We start from the raw sequence: 23310 nt of genomic DNA, 5'->3' as shown, positions 1-23310 counted from the left end.
CTCATTTGAGTAGTAGGCAATGAGAGTTTTGTTATTTTTCTTCACATCCTTTAACCATGAAAATGTTGACCTATGAAGTGAGATTATCACCCATGTGCTTTGCATCTATTTCAATCCTGGTTTGCAGTGGACTAAACTTATTCAGTAAAGATCAATGGGTTCCCAGTGGTGTATGGGTTCTTCACATATTGAGTTTTGTTATGTATTTCAGTTTCTTCATAGCACATGAACTTCTTATTGCATGTTAATCTTGTCACATCTTGTAAGAAGAATAAGTGACAAGAAAACTGCTATCTTTTTTGGGAACATCGAGTGTTTTTTTTCTCTGTATTGGGCATTGACCAGCCCTCTTGCCTAGGTAATTAGATCCATGAGTTCCCTTTTGATGTATCACCAGCACTAGCAATAACTTTTCTATATAGTGACAGTGATATTTCAATCACTAAAGTTTATATTTATCTATCTTGGCATCAGGAACTGGGTCATGCTTTAGCTCATTATTGTAAAAAGTATAAATGGACCATTGTTTGTAAGCTCTGTGAGTACTCTTTGTTTCTTTGCTAGGGGATTTTTTTATAATTTTAACATTGTATTTTTAATATTAATAGATGAGGAAAAACGTGGGTAAAAATGCTGAAGTGGTTAAAATCCGATTAAAACTTGTTTTTCATATGTTTTTGATATAAAACAATGCATTTTCTCTTTCCATACATCAATTTTTAATTTGATTTTGTAAAATAATTTTTTCTTTAAGAAAATTTAAATATTTTAGTACATTCTAAGTAGCTGAGTTTTTGCTGAGCTTTTGTTGGGTATTTACTGAGTTTTTGCCAACTCAGAAAATTTGGGCTTGCCAAGTTCTCTCCAAGTCCGAGTCTGCGAACTATTAAATGGACGGTAATACAACCTTTTAATACCTATATCAAAATAGGTTCAATATATCTTTTTAGATATCAGTTAGAGAAACATGATTCATTTCTGTTGCAAGGATAGATGAGGTCAAATGCAGGGGGTAGAGAAGACATTATTATGATCACTTGCATTGCTTTTCAGCTTACTAGGATTTACATTGTAATGAGAACTCTAAGTTGTAGAGATTGGATGGCCAAAAGTAAAAGTATTTTAGATAAGAAAATGAAATGGTTCAACATTTTTTCTCTGCAAGTCTTGGATTTGTACTGTAATATATTTTGGGTCCTCATTCTATACATTTTCCATGATCAAATGATTGGATGCATGATAGAAATATAACCATGACATGAGCAGAGTACTTAGAGTTGGAATGAATCCACAAGAAAAAGGTTTAAGTCCATCAAATTTTGTTATCCTTGGTGACTAAAACTTTAGCTATGATAGTATTCTGTTTTATTGCATGCTGACATATACAAGTTGTTACAGGTATACGTGATGAAAATGGGCAAGTTTATAATCCAAATATTGTACGTGTTGGATTGCAAGCTCATGATTCTGTGAATGCAGTGACTTTGGATTCTCTTGTAAGCCTATACAAATGTGTGGAAACATGTGGCAAATGTAATAATTTAATAAATCAATTAATACATATGTACATTACACACATATATACACACACACACGTGAATCTAGATTCTATAGATCTGTGTGTGTATGCACATCATACATTGTATATATTGTACATCATACATTGTATATATACTTGTATATGTCTACCCAAAATAAGCCCACAAGAAACTGATTCATAATATGTCATGCAGTTTAAACAACGAAAAAGTGGTACAGATCCATCAACTGCTAAATCTGGTTCTGGTGTGGGTACTGCAGCAGTAACAAGCGATGATACTATTCGAGCGGCAATTCTAGATGAAGCTGCAATTGTAAGTTATTTCTATTTTGAAAACTGATTTTTTTGGGGCTTCTTTCATGATATCCTATCTTATTGTGTTAGCTGTCAGGTATGCTCCACTCTTAGCTTCAGTGGATCAAGTATTTTCAGCCGTGTTGCCCGTGGCTTTGATGTTGTTATAATTGATGAAGCCGCTCAAGCAGTATGTAAAGCTATTCCCTTTTCAAAATTGTTTTTTTTCTATGCATATTTATGAAAACTTAAACTAACAAAAGGCATGGAAATAAACTTGCTATAACTCACTGATGATTTGGACTTTCCTTGTAGTTTAAGGCCAACCATTTTCATTTCAATAAATTTTATTCAAATTTTTTTCTGATATCAAGTTACTAGCACTTTAATCTAATTGTGTTTTGTGTTAAATTTTGTTCACTTAACATATACCAAAGTAATACTTCATACTTGTCTAACAGTTCATGCCCTTGTCATAATGTAACTGCTCCACATAGGTGGTACTTGAGTTCTTTACATCAGTATTTGATTTCATGAAACTATGAATTACGTGAAGTGTATAAGAGAGGACATTGCTCTATAGAATGACTTTTGAACTTGGGAGAAGTAGGTGAAGCTCCTCAGTTGTATATGTACAGTGGTACTCAGAACATGTATTAAATACATAATGAGAATATATTAGCCTATGGTGTTGTGGGTACAGCTTCCACTCATCCACGTATCTCTGTTTAGGAATCTTTTGTATATTGTGTGCTAGTTCAATACGTGATACTTGTTCTGTTTTTCTTTCTTCTGTACTAAGTAACTCATTATATATTTTTCAGAGTTTGTCATTTCTGCATATTATAAAACCAATTTGTGGCATTCAAGTGCTTTATATTGGGTAACTGGATCAAGCTTTAAAGAAAGGGATAAGGTTAAGGCCAAACGACTCATAAGAAATAGGAAGCCAAATTATCGTAAAGAAGAAAATCTTAACAATGATCCACTAAGAAAAGACGGACAGCATAAATGGATATCGTTAAGGTAATTCGAATAGCATCTTATAAAACTCTATAATATTGAAAAGGTGCTGTAATGGCTAAAACAATATATAAATCTTGAAGGGTATATGTTATTTACCAAAAGATAAAATAAAAGAATATTGATGTGATGTCCCTATTTCGGCTATGTCAGAAAATAGCAACAAATTACCTTTTCAATTCAATTGCAAGATAATTCTTTACACAAGCTCTCTAAATATGCTTAAAATAATGATAATTAACATTTCTCAATACGACAAACATAAAATAATTAAAATGTTTTCATGAACAAAAAGGAGTGAAGCTATGGAGGAGAAAATTTGAATGGAGCAAGGGTGGGAATGTCGTGCAACTATTCTAGGGCCTAATAATACATTTTTGTAATTAAAGATAGTTAGTTTGGGGTTCGGTAGTTGTTAGCAAGGGGATGTGTCGATTGGTCTTCCTAACCAACGACCTCTATTTAAAAACTCTGGAATAGGAATGATGTACTTGTTGTTTTTGGTAATCAATACAATATATGGTTTCCTTCACCAACTTTGGTATGTATGGTAATTGCATTAAAAATTCTTGTGATTTCTATACATTTGAATAAATGTTATTTTGGTTGATGTCCATTCTACATTTTGGCTTCATTGCCTAAGTTCGATCCTGGAGGTCGTCTATTAGATAGAATGGAGTAATGAGTAGACCATTCTTTCCATGAATACAAGTAACAAATAGTGACAGAGAAGAAGAGGAAATAATAAGGGAGGATCAGGTAACATGAGATCTGGTGGTAGCCTTGGAAGTCTCTATCGACCATTATGTGCAAAGGAAAGCCCGAGAGAGAGCGGTTCCAAAGAGCATAGTACAGGATAAAATTTCATTGCCACTGGCAGTGTACGACCTTCTTGGGAAAATTTCTCGGTTGTTGGCAAGGAACTTGGTATGTGTGGAGGAAGAAAGAGTCAAAACACAAAGAGTGCCAAGAAGGCAACAAGTGCTCCAACAATTCATTGAAAGAAGTACACAAGAGATTTAGGAGAGAAAATCCAAGGAGGACAAAAAGACAATAAAATAATTCATGCCTCTACTTCCAAACAAGGATACAAGGCGAGTATGAGAGGAAGAAGTTGAGGGGGAAACTGCCTTACAGAGACTTCTACGGAATAGGGAACAGGAAGAAATGTGCTACCACTTAAGGGAACTTGTAAATCAATCCCAGGAGCCAAATCAACCCCAAGAGAATCTAATTGAAAATACAACAAAGGGGATTGCCAATTTGGCAATTTCAGAAGGTTGGGGAAGGAGAGAAGGGTGGACAGATTCAAAAAACCCGAAATGTAGGGAACACCGTTATAATCAAGAACAAATCTCTAGTCACAAAGAAGAGGAACTAGGGGGAGAAGGAGAAGTTTTTGGAGCAATTGCCCAAGAAAACCTCCTAGTAGGAGGGAACACAGTCCCGCCAGGAGTATAAACAGCCTCGACAGTAGGAAAATTAGTCCTGGCAGGAGGAAACATAGTCCCTACATGAGGGAAAAGGATGGCCATAGAAAAACAAAAACTTCAAAGTTTCATAGGAGACGGGACAGAAGACACGACAAGGCATTATAAAACCTACATAACCATATGGCAGGCAAATGGAGAAAATGACATGAATGAATGGCTAATGGCATTTCTTGCGACCCTCAGGGGAATGGTTATTGATTGGTACACAGACTTGGAGGCAAGGAAGAAGGCCAAATGGAGGGACCTATGTACTGCCTTTATGGAGGAATTCTGACTCTTACGGGATGATGATGAGATCATATTAGAGATATACAACACAAGACAAGAAAGAAATGAATGTGTAAGAGCATATAGTAGGAGATTGAAGCAGTTGATAGGGAAATTGGATAACAAATTGGCTGATGGGCAAAAGAAAAGGTGGTTTATTGAAGGGTTGACCCCGTCACTACGAAGGAAAGTGAAGATTGTCCCACCATCATCATTTGATGATGCATATATGTGCGCAATGCTCATAGAGAGTGAAAGAAAGATTTTTAAAGGAAGCACAAAAGACGAAGTGAGAGTTTTGAAGACAATGGGGTTGAATCTAAAACTATACAAGCATTGTAGAAAGATACGATGAGGATGGTGAAGGAAATAATAGGAAGCAAAGAGGAGAAAAGGGAAGGAAAAGAACTATGGTGTACAAACTGTTAAAAGGAGGGACACATAGAGAGCACCTTGCCCAGGAAGGCATTTTGCGACATATGTTAGGTAATGGGGCATTATATCAAGGATTGTTTTTACAATTTGAAAGCACACAATGCCCAAGTAGTTTTTACTCAAGGAGAACTATCCACACCTCCCTCTACTTCCCCATACAACACTAAAACAGAAGCATCGTTTGGAGGGTACCGAAACAATAGGAGGGGTAGCAACAATAACAACAATAATAACACACCAAGGAGCCGAATATAGTACAACTCTAGATGATAGCCCATAATACAATGTAGGAGATGTAACAAGTGGGGGCACTTTTCCTGTGATTGTCAGAATGGAGGACAAGGTGGGGGGATGCTCTGCAAATGGTGTGGGCCCGGTAATAATGAGACTACTAACTGCCCCAAACAGAAGAGCGTGAACATGCTAGAGGTGACAGAATAGGAAGAGGAAGTCTTAGCTATCACTTAGTTGCATGCCAAAAAACTTATATGTCCGGATGTAAGTACGGAAAAGGAGAGGTTGGACGAAGCTAGGAAGGAGATCCATGAGATGATGGGTAAGGAAGGGAAAGTAAGTACTCCTAAAACTTCTTTCACCAAATCTATTCTTGAAACAAATATCATAAAGCAAGTTCTCAAGACCATAGTACTAGTAAAGATTGGGGTAGGGGTGGAAATAACACAAGGGAACAATAGTAAGGAGGAACCATTGAAGGAGGAATAAAAAACAGGTTGAGAATAACTTTGTATTTACCATAGTAATGGGAAGAACTTCGACGGTGGTAGAGATGGAGATCATGTGGTGCAAGTTGACCAATACTATTGTAGATGAATGCTCAGGTGTGAATGTCCTCCCTGAAGAAACTTGGAAGGATCTTGGGAAACCAACCCCATGGCCACCACCTTCCAATTCATTGGAGCGGATCAACATGGGATCAAGCCCATTGGAACCTTAATGGGAATGGAAATGGTGATTGGGATCATGTGGTGCAAGTTGACCAATACTATTGTAGATGAATGCTCAGGTGTGAATGTCCTCCCTGAAGAAACTTGGAAGGATCTTGGGAAACCAACCCCATGGCCACCACCTTCCAATTCATTGGAGTGGATCAACATGGGATCAAGCCCATTGGAACCTTAATGGGAATGGAAATGGTGATTGGGACTCAGCAGTTCTTCCTTGACTTTGTAGTAATTGCCTTGGAGAAGAAGGGGTACGATGCATTATTGGGGAGAGAATGTCTAATCTCAGCAAAGGCTGATCACACTTGGAAGAAAAATACCCTTTCCATTAAAGTTGATGGTAGGAAATACACAATTGACCTAAGGAACCACTCAGTAAGTCTAGAACTTACCTCCGATTTAGAAGCCGAGGGAGAGGATGGTAATGGAATTGAGCCAGATGAAGAAGGCATTCTACAGCTGGGAGAATGTTCAAAAGATGAATTGAGTTCCCTTTGTTGGTTCCCAAAATCGCAGATTGGAGTCCTATGAGTCTTACTAACTCCATTTTAGGATATCCAACTGGTTATGGCCAACTTGACAAGACCAATCAATTCGATTCCAGTCTTATGCACTTTTGGCTTTGCAAGACTAAGATGGGGTATACTTAATCTTGAACTAATCACTTAAGTCCAAGATACTTAGAGCAGATCGGTTAGAATGTGAATGTAACGAAAGTCTCCCAAAATGGCAAGGATTATAGAAAACTTTTAAACTTCCAAAATATGAATTAAGAATAATGATTGAATGTATAAATATTTTAAAATAAGAATAATTATGGATTAATGCAACAAATGAATATACTAATTCTTCAAAGAAAAGATGTGAAACAATTGCTTATGAATCATGAATAATATAAAGACCAGTGCCAGAATTTAAAGGGCAATTATAGTCAATATTATAAGTTATTACATACAACTTTATAAGTTCTATGCACTTTAACCATAAACAATCTATTAATCAAGACGCGATGGACCAAATATATAGACACAATTTTAAATCGTCTAGAATGCGTTATAAGTCCTATGGTAGGGAGACAAGCTCGACATAGATTCAGAAACAATTAATTTTTTTACAATATCTGCAATAACCAAGTTTAAAATGTTATGACTGACCCTATCCACTTATCTTTCATGTACCCTATCCACTTATCTTTCATGTAAATTATTTATAAAGTTTAAATTATAAAGGACACAAATTAATAATAATATTACAACTCTAAACATTAAAATAAATATCTATGTTTAGGAAATAAAATTGCAATAAAGACAATCCTTATGAATGATCCATCCATTGCAAAATTATCCGAGAATCACATAAAATTTATCCAGTAATCCTCATCCACGAGCTTTGCTCAATCATTCAAACTTTGCCAATGAAAAAATAATATATTAAAAGTGCATATCTAACTTAAGTATGTAATTTTTTCAGGAATTTGTATATATTTGAACTATATATATCTTGTTTTTTCGCTCTTGATTTGTATCATATATTTATTAACTATGAAAACGTGCATATGGAATGGATACATCCCTTCACGGCACCTAATCTCAACTAGTTACTAATGAAAATGAATTATGAATATATAACTTCATAATCATAATATAACTTCCAACAGATGATACAATTGTATGACCAAGCATATGAGATGAGTCACTTAAGCAGTGAATCACCCATGCGATAAATAGTCCTCACATTTATGTCTTTGCATAGCGATCAATCAACCATAGAACATGTACACTCATCTCATGGATTCCAAGCAATTCCAAGATTGAGTTCTCTATTGCCCATACTGGTGATGATGCTATTGCACATCACATAGACCTACGAAAAAAGAAAATATCGTTAGATATGAGTTATCAAACAATAATTAGTGGTAGCGAATGTTTCCGGTGACTTTGTGAAAAAATAGGCATTGAAATCCTCATGATCGCTATGTATTCCAAGGGTACAGGAATTTCATTCTGTAGTGTGTAGTGTATCACAAGATTGTATTTGCTTCTGAAGGAATGCATACTTTTGGCTCCTCAGTTGTTATTGCTATTCCAACTATGTGATAACTATTTCATCTAAGGTCGAAAATCTCAAGCTTTGTAATGCTTTCTAGTATGTTCAAGTCCTCGCATATACTAATCTCACAATGGTACCTTCAATATTTCATAGTCATCAAATATCATTACTACCATAAGTCCCTCGGTACATCTCCAAATATAGGCTTTTATGTATATTGTCATTTTGTATTACATCTCCTCTTGATGCATCCATAACAACATCTGAAGAGTTGCTCTCTTTCCATTACAAGGATGCTATGCATACGCTATGTAATATTCGAGCCTTCCCTAATGACGACACATGCTCTAATTCACAAACAATGATATGCATGTTTTACCAATGATTTTATTCGATGACTTTGACCTTCTGGAGCTGATATATCTCTACCAACGTTGTCTTTCCATTCACTATCGATATTGGTGATCTTTCAACATTATGGTCTTCCTGGCTCCTCGAATACTATAAAATGGTGACTATTGATACTTGTCTTTGATGCTCTTTTTGTCTCTGCCAGGTATTGAATATTTTAGTCTAAAGTTAATCAAATGATGTGAGACCTTTTGTGTTATACTCGCTACTTTGGATATATCTGGTGTACTATCAAATACAAACTTTCACACATATCTTCAGATTTTCTTAAGCTTTCTGTAATACCAAACTTGATAGATGAGTCTCTATTAAAACTTTGTGCTTCTTAATTTAATGGCTCAACCTAAACTATAATTGTAGAAACTTCATCCAAAATTCTAATGAAATATTCTCCTTCCAAAATGCTTCAAAATAGCTCCACTAGAGATGATTGAACTGTAGTTTATGAAATGTTAAACAATCTCCCTAGACATCTTTGATATTGATAACAATATCTTATCATCATGTTCTAGGCCTCAAGTGTCTTTTGACCTGTGTAATCAATGATTGTCCTTTTCCAATTCTCTAATGTTATAAATGGAGGCCCAGATTTTTGCAAAAAATGGGGCTCCATTACCCTTAATGACCTATTTCACAGGCAAATGGGGGATTATGAAGTATTTCAACCAAAGTGTGTAATGTCCCCATTTTTAGTAGGCTCCTGCAGTTGTCTTGTTCAATTCACCATCATGACTTGTGAGCTAATAATGAGATTTGAGGGTCTTAGTTATGGGCTTATAGGCTTTCTAACAACCTATGGTGTGTTTTGGCTCCATTTGAGGGACTTACTATTTATAGTAAGTCAAACTGTTAGTTCTGATGTGCTCAATTAAGTTAGAGGAGTTGAGTGATGTTCTTAGTTTTATTTTGGGCTCCAAGGTTCTTGGAGGGAGCATCTATTTATAGTAAGTCACCCTGTCAGGCTTAATCATCATCTTTCTTTATGAGGATCACTTTAGTGTTGTCAGATTTTGATTCTGATGCTTCTTCAGTTGTTTTTGCAAGACGGGTGTATGATTATTATTATTCATCTAAATATGTTATTATTTTTGTTAGTGTTGTATGTTGATTGCCTCGGTATCATAGCTCATTGGAACCGAGATGAAATTTTTTAAATTGTGGGCACAAGAAATAGTGGCTTTGTATGTTTGAATATTATGTTATGGTGGAAAAGGTCATTTTTGGAGCCAAAAGCAATTAATAAATTATATTATAATGACACTACTATATTTTTAATGTCGTGTGGAGGAAGCTTCCTAAGTGAAGTTCATTTGGGAAACTTGTGCCATTTGGAGATTATAAATATGAGAACCCATTTGATGGAAAAGGCATCTGATTGAATATTATTTTTCTCTTGTTGTCTTTGTGAGTCTTTGTGACACTTCTAAAGTTCTGAAATCTTGTGCCCGTGCTGAAATATAAGGGTTTGGGATCTACAACTGAAGTATTGTAGATTCAATTCTTAGAATTATTCCGAGATTGCTTGGCAAATTGTTCTAAGGTATACGATTTGTCATTCCTCCTACTGTATTAACTGTTTCTAAGGAGAAGTTCTTTGTTACCGAAGAAATTGGTTGATTTGTGAGGGTTTTGAATGCCTGCAATTTGCTTGAAAGAAACTAGTAAATGCATTTGAGGCTGCCGATCGTGGTAGTGTTGGGAATAATTGAAGTCAGTGATTGGCATTTCCATTCGCTGCCGATATTGTATAATGGCAGCAGTTTATTCTTTAGACAAGCTGCAATTGTGGAGAGGCTGCAAAAGTAATATGCATTCAATTACCAGGTTTTACATTTACTTGTAATTTCAGTACAGCTGTAGTTACAGATGTTGATTTATCAAAACAATGCAAGTCTGATTATTTTTCCAGAATTGGCCACATTAGTACTAGCAAGTGTTTATATTTCAGTACTGTTGTTTGAAAGGTAGATTGTTGTATATGCAAAAGTTAAATGGAATGAAAAGTTGCAGCATTGCATTGTTGATTAATTATCAATCTTGCATATATTTTTGTATGTCATTTCAAGTCTGCTTTGGCTTTACATATTTGTTGGAAACTACAAAAATTCTAAACTTCAATAAACAAACCAAAGACACTAAAAAATTTCACCAGTATTTAGTGAATTGAGATAAGAGACAGATTGGGTTTTTACAGAGGATAACATTTTGTAGGTTCAAGAGATGGAATCTGAAGATGGTTATCCAAAGTGTTACAAGGAGCACATAGAAGGTACGACTTCAATTGATGATACCCTAGCTCACACATTCCATAAAGAGAAACGAATAGAGTACAAAGGGGCTAAGCTGGAGAAGTTGAATTTAGGTGAAAAGGACCAACCTAAGGAAATTGTTATAGGAGACGGCTGGGATCCTGTTTTAAAAGCAACAACATTCAAAATATTTCTTGAGCATAAATATGTGTTTTCCTGGATGTACAAGGACTTAAAAGGAGTGCCACCTAAATTGTGCATCCATTGGATACCCTTGGTACCAGGGACAGAACCAATACAAAGGAGACCTTGCCAAATGAATAAGAACTATGCAGCTAAGGTTTAGGAGGAGATTACGAAGATACTTGAGGTAGGCATGATATTCAAGGTAGAGACCAGTGAGTGGGTGTCACCAATAGTTATATCCTTGAAAAGCGATGGAAATCAAATCCATAGGAGCACTTGAAGGTTATAGGAGAATGCATGGAATGATGTAGAAGGGCAAGGCTGGCATTAAACTCAAAGAAATGTCGGTTCATGGTTCCCCAAGGCAGACTCTTTGGGCATATAATGTGCAAGGCAGGCTTGAAAATGAACCCTGATAAGATTAGAGTCATTGTTGACATGGAGGCTTCCATGAATGTGACAGGTATCAAGTCATTTCTAGGGCATGTGGGATACTATAGGAAATTTATAAAGGGGTTTACAAAAGTATCCTTACCCTTGTTGAAATTAATGAGAAAAGAAGATAAATTTGTATGGGGAATGGACTAAGAGGAGGCTTTTCAATAATTGAAGAGGAGACTGGTAGGAGCCCCAATCCTCATATATCCAGCCTAGAACAAGGAATTTCACGTCCATGTGGACACATCCAACATGCATTAGGTGCCACTTTGGCACAAACAGGAAAGGAGGGACCGGACCAATTGGTGTACTCTTCTAGCAGGTTAAAAGCAGAGCGAAATTATAGTACCACGGAGAGAGAAGCTTTAGGTATGCTCTATGCAGTTCAAAAGTTTAGACATTCCTTTTACATTTTTTGTAGTCCATCAAGCTCTAATTTATATGGTTAAGAAACCTATGATGCAAGGAAGAGTTAGTAGGTGGCTAATTCTACTTCAAGAATTTACCTGTAAGATCATAGTCTAACTAGGGAAAAGTGATGTGATTGCAGACCAGTTGTCTAGAATAAAGTCAGGAGAAGCTACCGGAAATGGGGTAAACAAAGACTTTCTCGACGTCCACTTGTTTCAAATTGCCATACTTCCACAATGGTACAAAGGTATTGACCAATATCAATCTACTGCTACCTTTCTGAGGGACATGCAAGTGGTTGAAAGGAGAAAGATTGAATGAAAGAGTAGGGCATTCCAGTTGATTAATGGGTTATTGTATAAGATGGGGCCGGATGAGGTGCTAAGGAAATATGTGATGGAGGAGGAGATCCCTAGGGTTATCTGGGAGTCCCATGAAGGCTTTGTAGGAGGGCATATGGGATTGGATGCTATAGCCTAGAAGATATTCTTAGCAGAACTTTGGTGGCCTACATTGCATGCAGATGCCTGGGAATGGGTCCTTAGTTGTGATACTTGATAGAGGGCAGGGAAACTACTCAAAAGAGTCTTCATGCCACTATTTCCCTCGTAGCCACATGTGCTACTTGAGTGCTGGGGTTTAGACTTTGTGGGCCCTCTATCAACCAACAATAGTCATAGATGTAGATACATAGTGGTGGCGACGGAGTGCCTTACTAAATGGATGGAAGTAAGGGTGCTCCGAGACAATACCGCGATAAGTATGGCCAAACTCATCTATGAATAGATAGTGACTCGGTTTGGCCTATCTCTGCAATTGACAAATGACAAAGGATTGCACTTTATTAATTAGGCGATTTGGACAATGACAAGTGTACAAAATTTCCCATTCTTTTCCAGCCCATACTATCCTAGACCCAACAGTCAAGTAGAGGTCACAAATAAGGTTTTGTTTATCATTTTTATAAGACTTGTGGAATGGGAAAAGGAGATTGGGAGGAAAGGCTCCCAACAGTTTTATAGGCTTTTAGAACTACTTACAAGGCCACCACTAGACAAACCCACTTTCGCTTAATGTATGGACAGGAGGTCGTAATGCCAATGGAATATGTAGTACCTAGTCTAAGAATAATAGTTAAACACAGGATAGGGGATATGGAGAGTTCAAAAAAATGACTCAATGCCTTAATGTAATTAGATAAAAGGAGGACTATGGCTCAATGGGCTACTGAAGTAGGACAAGGGAGACATAAATTTTGACATGATAAACATTTGAAGAGAATGAATTTTAAACAGGAGCAGTTGGTACTCAGCTATAACGGCAAAAATGAAATAAAACCAAGCAAGTTCAAAGTAGGATGGTTAGGACTATACAAGATAATAGAGGTAACAGAAAATGGAGCAATAAAGTTGGCAACTATTGATAATAATCCCATAAGAGACTTAGTCAATGGGTCTAAGTTTAAACTGTATAAGAGACGAAATGGGTCTTTTTTGGCTGATTTTATAGACTCAGAAAGGGAAAAAGATTAAGAAGAATTAAAAGAGAATTATAGAAAAAAAGAGTAAGGGAAGAAATCTTGAAAAGAAATAGAAGTAAATCCAACCCTAAGACTGGGTTTCTATTCAAGAAGAAGGATGTATGGTGCCCAAGGAGGTTGGAGTACAAAGGGAAATAGAGCAAAGACATAAGAGACGCCAATTACGAGCAAAATACCGAGTACGAGTAGGCAGTAGAGTATGGGCCATAGTAAGTGAGGTGAAACTTGCCTATGGGATGTCAATGGTGAGGTATGAGTTAGCATTGGAGTACAGACAATAAGGCAAAAGCAACTGTATGTAACAAGACAGGAGTACACCAATACTAATGTTCAAATCAAGAAATAGGAGAAAGAATAATACTAATGTCTCTGGTGTTAACACAAGGAGCTGAAATAAAGCAGATTGTGGTATTGCTATTAGAGGGGTTTTAAACCTTTTATCCAAACTGGTGAAAAGATGAGAAAAGCAGATGTGGCTGAGGGGTTGAGTGGTCCCTATTGGTGATGGGGCTTACTGGTTCCCCTCCTTTAAAATGAAGATTATTTATTAGAAATTAGAATATTAGGGGGTCGAACATGCTCTGTTATGTATTGTGATTAGAGAGCATAAGACAAATATTTGTATTATACAAGAAACGAAAATGCCTACTTTGTAGCTGGAAGATTTTAAATTGGCTTTTTCAATGATGGTTTGGTTCATTATGTTGATTCAGAGGGTGCTTTAGGTGGACCGGCCATGTTTTGAATCCAAGGCTTGTTAAAGGTACTAATATTTTTTCCTCTCCCAACCATTTAGCTACTTAGTTTATCATATTAGTGATTGGACGTGTTGGGTTATTCCTTTTTTGCCTTCAAATCCATTATGAGTAATGAGAAATGGATTGTTTTGGGAGATTCTAACATTTTAAGTACTAAAGAAAGGGGGAGCTCCTGTTCTTTGCATAGCTGTCAAGATTTGCTTGACTTTATCAATGCACAAGGGTTATTTGATTTAGACTTGCATTGTGCTTAATAGAAGGATGGGGGAGGACTTATTAAAGTTAGACTGGATAGAGCTCTGGTGTCTACTGATTGGCTGAATCTTTTTGATTGCAAACTTTGTATAACTAGTATCGGATCAGATCATTTTTCTATTTCTCTGGTGGCTGATAAAACTTGGAGAAAGAAGAATTTCCCATTCAAATTCGAGAAAATGTGGACTTTAAGACTTGAGCTCTAGTTCAAGATTATGGACTAGTGGGCTGTTGATATCCAGGGAACTTCCATGTATTATGTAGCTAAAATACTTGCTGTTTTCAAATTTAGTGTAAAAAATGGAATAGAACTTCTTTTGGACATATTTTTGCTAATAAAGATAAGCTTAAGGACCTTGATAATGCTCACGACCAAATTCAGTCGAAGGGTGCACATGAGGATTTTGTCAATTGAGAAATTCTTTCTAAGATGCTTGATTTCATTGCTAAGAAAGAGGAATTCTGGAAATGAAGATCTAGATCTATATGGCTGAAAAAGGTGGAGTGGAGCACTAAATTTTTCCTTATTTCTACTCTCAAGCACAGGGCTACTATTAGAATCCATTCAATTAGTTTGAATGGTATGACTTTTCAGAGGAATTAAGATATTTTGCAAGCAGCTATGGACTATTTCTGCTCTACATTATCTAATGATCACACTTTTGATGAGGAAGGTCAACATCAGTCACTCAATGATATCCCATCGATGATTTCTTTGGATATGAACTGAATCCTTACTAGAATCCCCTCCAAGAAAGAACCTTTCAATGTTGTTTTCTCCTTTGACGGTAACGACGCTCTTGGACATGATGATTTCCAATGTTCTTTTTTTAAACTTATTGGGATATTGTGGCCAGTGATATTATAGTAGTTGCTTCTTCTCTTAGATGTTGCGTCATATTGCCTTGGACCTTTGGATAGAAAGAAACAACTGGATATTATGTCCCCTTTACCAGAGTTAACTTGGGATGAGTAACACCTACAAAAAATAAGTGTTAAAGCTAAACAATAACAAGCTTAACTATAATACTCTAGGTACAAAGGTTGCCCCAATCCTAACCCAAACCTTGAGCATGTCTTTAGGATGGGTTTCCTAACACGTAGTTATTAAATTGTCTTCTCTGGAGTGCACCATGTAAGGTTTCTTCTTGGAAAGGACATCCCCTATCCAAGGCCTATCACATATGCATATGTTGACTCATCATAATATTTTGGGACATGGAGGTTGTAGAATAGAAATAGTACTTACATTCACAGGATAACAAGATATGTCTATATAGTAATAACATAGCATGTACTTGATTACCATAATATCAAAATGGCGAGAGAACGATTTACTTTATTCATACCAAAATATCATGAGTACATTATCAATATTCCAAAGTCTTTATAAAAGAGTCGGTTGGGAAAGCCAATGCACACATTCCCTCACCACCTAACTACCCAACCCACTCAAGCTTAACAAGTGCTAAATATAATAATACTTTATTACAGACTACATCTATCTCCCACCCCCACAAAAAAGAAGTCGTCTTCCAGACGACTACCACACAAACTAGAACAAAAATGGAGGCTTCAGGAAGAGGGTTGGGACGACATCCCTGTACTTGGGGTTCCACAGAGTCATTACAATTCTTGCTCCACCTATTTCTATTTGGCTCGAACTCCCTGTAAAGTCGACAAAGCATCCATCTTAGCTTCTGTTGCTGTGATTCTATTTGCCAAGGCAGTCTTTACCATGTTCCAGGCTCCAAGGCTGCCTTTTCTGCCCACCATGCCTCTACTAGAGTAAGCTCTTCAACCTCCCATTCTTTAGCCTGCCGCTGTGTTGAGTTGTTTCCTTGCTGAAGTTTTAAGTATGTCTTCCAAAATGTAATTTGCATATCTGCAAGGGTTTGGATGAAGGTTGGTCGCTCCGGGGCGAGAGGAATAATGTAAAGTTTGATCCATTACGTAGCTATTTCTTCTTGTGTATATCCACTTTGCTGAACCAACTCCCAATCCTTATGACAACCTTGCAGCATAAATGTTGCCAATGATTTGGCTGCCTTGACCATAGCCCCCACATTCTGATTTTTAGTTTGCAAGATCACTTCTTTGGTGGAATGCTCCATAGCTTGCAATTCTTTGAGAAACATAGCAGCCCCACCTTCAAAGGAAAATGTTGTATCCGGTCCTGCTCTTTCACTCTCTATTTCTCTGGATTTTCATCTTCTATCTCCATTGGCGCAACTGAGTTTTTCTTCTTAGAATCATATATCTTCCCTTTGCTAGGGTTATCGAGACTCAACAATTGTCCAATAATACACAAGTGCCCAACGAACAATGGTCTTGTCTTTTCCTCTCCAATTGTTTCTCAAACCTACCTTGCAACTATGTTGCCTCTCACGTTGTCTTGTCTTTTCCTCTCCAACTGTTTCTCCACTCTTTCGGACATTGGTAGCAAGAATGGACCATACGGTCTTCACAGGTGCGACAATGATGGCAAGGCTAGGCTGTATGGTAAGAACAGGCCATATGACTGTGCGGGATGTAACAAACTGTACGAAAAGTTGTACGAGTAGAATTGGTCGTACGACAAAGAGTTCACAAGCAGGGTGTATAGAAAGGCTTACCCAAGCAGGCCATATGGCAAGAGTCCGTATGCAGGTAGTGGAAGTTCATACGCAAGTAGACCATACGATAGGAGTGGTTCGCACACAGGCAGGCCGTATGATAGAAGCAATATGTCGTATAGTGGGATTAACTGGAATATGTCGTATGGTAGGTGAGACTAGAGTTGACCGTACGGTAAATGCAACTGGAGCCAACCTCGTTCCTAGTATGATAGGTTTCTATACGGATGTCACACGTTCTTCCAAGCTGATTTCTCTGCAAAGTGTTATGGGTGAGAGTTATCCTTGCCTTTTATAAGGGTTGCTTTGACTGGTTGTTCCATCTTTACATTTGGTTACATTTTGTCTTTTCTTTGATCTTGTATTTATTATTATTTCTTTTGACTTTTTTATTTTCTCAACTTTTGCATGTCTGTCACTTCCTTGTATTTCTAAGGTATAGGGAGTAATGGGGTCCTCTCTCTTTTTATAAAGCTTCAATTAAGACCAATTAACTGGATCCTTCAACATTTTGTTGTCCAAGATTGATAAGCTTATTGTACCATTCCCTTTTACATTGACCACTTTGTATGGGCCCACCTAGCGTACTTTGAATTTGCCCGGCTTGATTTCATTTTTTCCATTAAACTTGAGTACCAATTGTTTTGGCTTAAGACTCAATTCTCCTTAAATGTTTGTTGTGCCAAAATGTTCTCCTTTGTGCCACTACCATCGCCCATTGAGCTGAGGACCTTATTTCTTCCTTGTATTCAACCTGCTTCTGAAATATGCGTGTTGGTGTCGTGCTAAAGGTTGTCGTACCTTCTCTGTATTCCCTATAGCCCTCTGGATACCTTTCCTCGGACTTCGATTCTTGGACTTGCAACATATTACATTCTGGCTGGAAAACTTCATAGCCTTCCATCTGCTAGTGAAATAATCCATTGAGGGAGCTCGTTTCATCTTCTGAGCATTCTCCAAGTTTGAGCACCTCTTACTATTTGGTTCCACTCCTTCATAGTCTTCTCCCTCTTCTTCTGAATCTAATACCATGTTCTGACTTACAAATTGGGTCTTTAGGCCTATAGTGTACTTCTTGCCTTTTGACTCAATAGACATAGTGTTTTGTTTCCAATTATGGGTAGCTTTGGCTATAACCAGCGATCCCCTTCCCATTAAAGCATCATACCCCTTTTCTTTAGAGTAATAACCACAAAATCAAGGAAGAATTGTTGTGTACTGATAACTACCTTTTGTCCCATCAAGGTTCATATTGGCTTAGTTTTGTGCTGGTTTGCTTCCACTAGTTGAATTGTAGGTGGCCAAAGTGTGGGTTTCCCAATTACCTTCCATGTCTCTTTGGATAAGACATTTATGCTAGAGCCTCCATCAACAATAGTATTTAAGAGTTTATACCCCAGCATTTCCATTTCCACTAATGTTGGTGTCCTCTCCATTCCCATAGTGAATATGGTGTTATTGGTTTCCCAACATGTGCTTCTTAATTCTTCTCTTCTTTGGAAGTTATCCCTTTCATGCTTACCCCTTGTGTTAATGCTACCTACAGCTGAGGTAATGTTTCCAGTAAATCAACAATTTTCACAGGGCTGGTGGTCAGCAGTTCTTGTCTCATGATACTTGGTACACCCCCATTGGTAGGAAGTTTTTTTGGCCTTGCCTTCTGTTAGCATTTTATCTTGAATGTCTTTCTTGGCTTCGAGATATCTTTCCTTCTCCATAGTAGCATCCAAGTAGACAAGTTTCCTAGCTTGCATCCTTGTGATGGCAAGGATTTCACTTTCTGGTTCTTCAACATCCAACATGTTCACCCCTTTTTGCCTTGGGCAATTTGCATCCTCATGATTGCTTGCTCCACACCATTTACACAACATTCCTTTGTTTTGTCCTCCTTCATTTTGACAACTTCATTTTGACAATCTCGTGCAAAATGTCCCCATTCATTGCACCTCCTACATTGGATTGTAGGTCCTCCCTTAGAATCATACTGGATTGCTCGACGGGGTGTGTTGTTGTTGCTATTATTATTACTCCCTCTTCTATTATTTCTATATCCTCTTGGTGAGGCTTTTGTGTTTGTGTTCTTTGGAGGGGTGGAGGGTGGTGTAGATTGCTGCTTGTGTGAAGAATACTTGAGCTTATAATGTTTTTAGATTGTAGAGATAGTCTTTAATTGTGTGTCCCAACACCTGACAAATCTCACAAAATGATTTCCTCGGACGTGCTCCTTTTGTATGGCCTTCCTTTTCACAGTTCGTGCACCAAAGTTGCCTCCCTTCTTTTTTCTCTTCCTTACTCCCCGTTGCCTCCTTCATTAATCGCCTCATGTCCTTTCTCAGGGTTTGGATGGTTTCGTATTCATCCTCATTGTAATGGGCACCCCTGGATGTCCCAAAAACTAAACCAAATTGCTGAAAGGAATTATGTCAAACAGTTTGCATTCAACCTCTTATTTCTCCGTTTAATGTTTTAAACCCCTTATAACTCCAGAAATCAAATGTTTATTTGTTTGTTGTGTTTTGTGCTTGGAATTGGTATCATACAACATAAACAAGAAAGAAACTACAATAATATGCAAAGTGGAAATGAACTACAGCCAATAAAATGTTATTTTCAGAATTCATAAAATCAAATACATGGCAGATTGACCAACTCACTAATTACTTCAGCATTATTGACATAATACTCCAGCCCATGCTTTTGAACTTGCTGCTACAGTACTTTGTCCTTCAATCAGTCCACTACCTTCGTAATATCGTTCCCTCAAAGCGGCACAAGCGTCGGACAAGTAGTGAAGAAGATATGAGCAAAATACCAAATCTGCCTGTAGCCGGAAATGCAACTAAACTGCCTGATAATGAAGCCAATAACAAAGAATTCCAAAGGCCAAACCCCAAGGGAATGACGTCTAGAATGTTACAAAAGAGGATAAACGTCCTCAAATGCCAAGAACGGAGCTGCAACTCACGCACCAATTTCTTCTCATATTCAACCTCTCTAATGAAGCCACAAATGCTTCCTTTTATTCTATTTCCAAGGGTCCGCTCAACTCATATGGGCAATGTGGGATAAAAGATGTGTAATATATAAAACATATATTAAAATACCCCTTATGTCTCCCTTGGGTACACATCACCATAAAATAAATATTAAAGTAACACTTTAATATTTTACAATTAAATTAGACGTTACTTTAATAAACTTCAGGCATTAAAATGTATTAGCAATCGGACTCCGAATAATGCGAGTGATAGCTCATCGGAAAGCTCTCACTGAGGAGTATCGAATCCAATCACCAAAATTGACCTGCACTGTGTCCTGCCGACTTTCTAAAAATAGTAAGTATGATTGAAACTGAGTAAATCAACTTCTCTTTATTAGCTTATAATATGGTTATGCATGTTTTATAGTAACACGTGAGGTCCTTCGAACCGTCCCTGGTAAATCTAAGGAAATTTTTGTTTGTCTATCCATTATGTGTAATGCCTTCCTTTTTGGCTAGTCTATGCAGTTGATTGAGTTAGCTCATTATAGGAACCCTCGTGACTTGACATGGTGTATTGGGGGTTTCAGTTGTTTACTTACTATTTTTAGTAAGTCTATTATGGGTAGTTGCTATTTTTAGTAGCACAGTAGATGGCTTGCCAGTTGGTTGACACCTACGGTTTATCAAGTTAATAATTGCATGAGTTTTTATTTATTTATTCCTTGAGTTGCATTTTTATAATAATGTTTATATTATTATAATTAATGACTTAAAGAGATATTTCTAAAAAGGCAAGTTGGAAAGTTTCGAGTGTTGAGTTCTTTTGGGAAACTTCCACGTTTTCTAAAGTGGAATTTTATGGAAACTTTTGCCAACGAAAAACTTATAAATGAGAGCTCTTTTCACTGGGAAAAGGCACACTTGATTAGATATTTGAATTTGTGCCTTTTTGTGGCTTATTTCTAGGTTCTTAATTGTATGCCTTTGCTGATGTAGAAGGGTTTGAAATACTTTGCAAATTAGCTGCTGAGGTATAGCTAAGTTTGCCTAACTTCTCTACTGTCATCACTGTATTTGAGGAGTGTTTTTTCTCACTGCTGAAGTATAGTGGATCTGATACTTGTTAGATAATATCCTCTTGTATCCTTGTGGCGAAGAAGAGAACGGTGGACATCTCCAAATCATAGTAATTCAAATTGCCTGGCAGCTACGAATTGTGATTGGGGAGAGCAATTGACTTTCTGAGGACGACATTTTTGGTGTGGCAGCATTTGTGAAGTCAGAGTTGCGCCTGTAAAGACAATGTTGCGTCTTGGGACTGCAGACAGCTTGATACTAGTCCCGTGTCCATTTTACCTAGTTGCTGGACATGGAGTTGCTACCTGCAGTTGCTCATTTGTAAGTCACGCATTCATTTTGTGCTTCTATATTGATGGCCGACCTGCACATTCATTTTGGGTAGTGATTGGTGTTGGAGTGGAGAGCAACTTTCATCTGTGGTTGTTGCTTGCTTTGAGGAGCAATGTGTTAATAAGGAAAGCATCATTGGTGGTATGGCTAGGCAAAACACTTTCTTTCCAGGTGCCAATGAATTAATTGTTATGCTGATATATGTTTGTCAAAAACATAATGCAAAGTGTATCTTCAGTTTCAGTCCGAGTATCTATTTTTTTCTATTTTAAATTGCTTGAAGTTTGTTGATTTATATTTACAAAGGAATAATACATACTAAAATTAGAGAACTTTGAAAGAATTGCAAAAACAATAAGAAGTGAGGAATTGTAGCCAGCTTGGGTCTTTATAGTGGTATGTATTTTATTTAAAAATCAGAAAATCATCCAAACATATAAAAATATCAGTTTGTGCATCAATATAATGGTTTGGGCCAAGTTGGGGGTTTTTCCATAATGTTGCCCTTTTTTCTTCTTGGTGGAATGCCCCCTCTTGCCGGTTTGCTTCTAGGCAGGATGGGAACACTTCCTCCTGACGAAACACTTCCTCCCAATGGGACACTTGCTCCCGAAGGAACACTTCCTCCTTATAGTGTGTAATGTCCCCGTTTTGTCGGCATTAGAGTTTCAGGGATTAGCTTTTTATTGTGATCCTCGTAAGCTAATTATTGTGGATAGAGTGTCTTTTGTGGCAGTGGCTTGGCTAGGGAGGGTCTTATCTTCTCTACATCTCAGTAAGCTACAAGTTGGTTTTCGTTTGGCTTAGATCGGACTTCGTTTGAGCTTAGTTTTGTGTACTTACTATTTTTGGTAAGTTGGTGTTGATTGAGATGAACCCTTTCTATTTTTTGGAAAGTGCATTTGGTCATATGAAGAAATAATAGGTATGACTCCTATTTCAGATGGTATATTTAAATGATGAGTATTTTGGGAGTTATTATCTTCTTAGTGGCCAAATTATTATTAATAATTAAATGGCTATTTATAAAGTTATAATTTAACTTAAGCTGAAGATTGAGTTATCATTTGAAAGTTGGCAAAAGAGTTTAAGTTGGAAAGTTTCGAGAGTTGAGTTCTTCAGGAAACTTTCACAATTTCAGAAGTTGAGTTCTTTTGGAAACTCTTGTCAACAAAGGCATTACAAATATGAGCTCATTTCATTGAGAAAAACATGTTTGAAATTATATTTTCTTTTGTTTCCTTTGTGGCTCTTTCCTAGGTTCTTAAGTGTATGCTCTTGCTGATGTATAAGGGTTTGGAAATTCTTTTTGCAATTTAGCTACTGAGGTATAGCTAAGTTTGCCCAACTTCTCTATTGTTCATCATTGTATCTAAGAAGTGTTTTCGTTCCACTGCTGAAGTATAGTGGATTTGATATTTGTTGGATTCTCCTACTGTGTTCACTGCAGCTTGAGGAGAGAATTTGCTGGCATTGTCTCCATTACCATTGCTGAGGTAAAGTGAATTGGTTTGTTGCAATCTGAATTTAGAGGGCACAATTGTTGAACTTGATCACTCCTCATTTGTTAATCAAAGACATTGAATATTATGTGTTTTGGTTGATGCTGGGCGTCTGCAATAATTAAATAAAACTGGGAAATTATATGCTCAATACTGCTACATTTTGGGCAGCTAAGTTAGTGCCTTCAGGACTGTGAATAAGGTGGCCACTCATTTTCTGATAGGAAGCCTTGGGAGTTGTAATCTGGGTGCATGTGTTGCTGCAATTAAATGTTTGAAGTGATGCAGACCTGGGTGACCTTTTGAGGCTTCAAACTGCATTTTTTGAGAAAGCCAAATTGCCCTATCGTGCTCCTTATCTCTTAACACTTGTTTAAGGTGATTATACTTTACTACTGGGTGATAATATCTTCGTGATCAGCTGATATTTGCAGTCCAATTCTGGCACCTTGTTGCTGCAATTGTAGTGCCAAATACATCTGGTTGACA

General features: G+C 37.2%; 1 protein-coding gene across 3 annotated transcripts in view; it reads left to right on the top strand.

The window, feature by feature from the left end:
* The window catches only part of MAA3 (P-loop containing nucleoside triphosphate hydrolases superfamily protein), a 294471-nt gene that overhangs the window by 170164 nt on the left and 100997 nt on the right, over positions 1 to 23310 (top strand). For all 3 annotated transcript variants that reach the window (XM_089797784.1, XM_089797785.1, XM_089797783.1), the window contains 3 exons: positions 1399 to 1496; positions 1734 to 1853; positions 1932 to 2024. In XM_089797784.1, the coding sequence (XP_089653910.1) occupies positions 1399 to 1496; positions 1734 to 1853; positions 1932 to 2024 (311 nt within the window). The remainder of the gene's footprint in view (positions 1 to 1398; positions 1497 to 1733; positions 1854 to 1931; positions 2025 to 23310) is intronic.

Source organism: Cupressus sempervirens, chromosome 8 (genome assembly GCF_028749045.1).
Source record: "Cupressus sempervirens isolate cs-2001-9-10 chromosome 8, ASM2874904v1, whole genome shotgun sequence".
NCBI lineage: Eukaryota > Viridiplantae > Streptophyta > Pinopsida > Cupressales > Cupressaceae > Cupressus > Cupressus sempervirens.
This window is presented reverse-complemented; position numbering and strand designations above follow the sequence as displayed.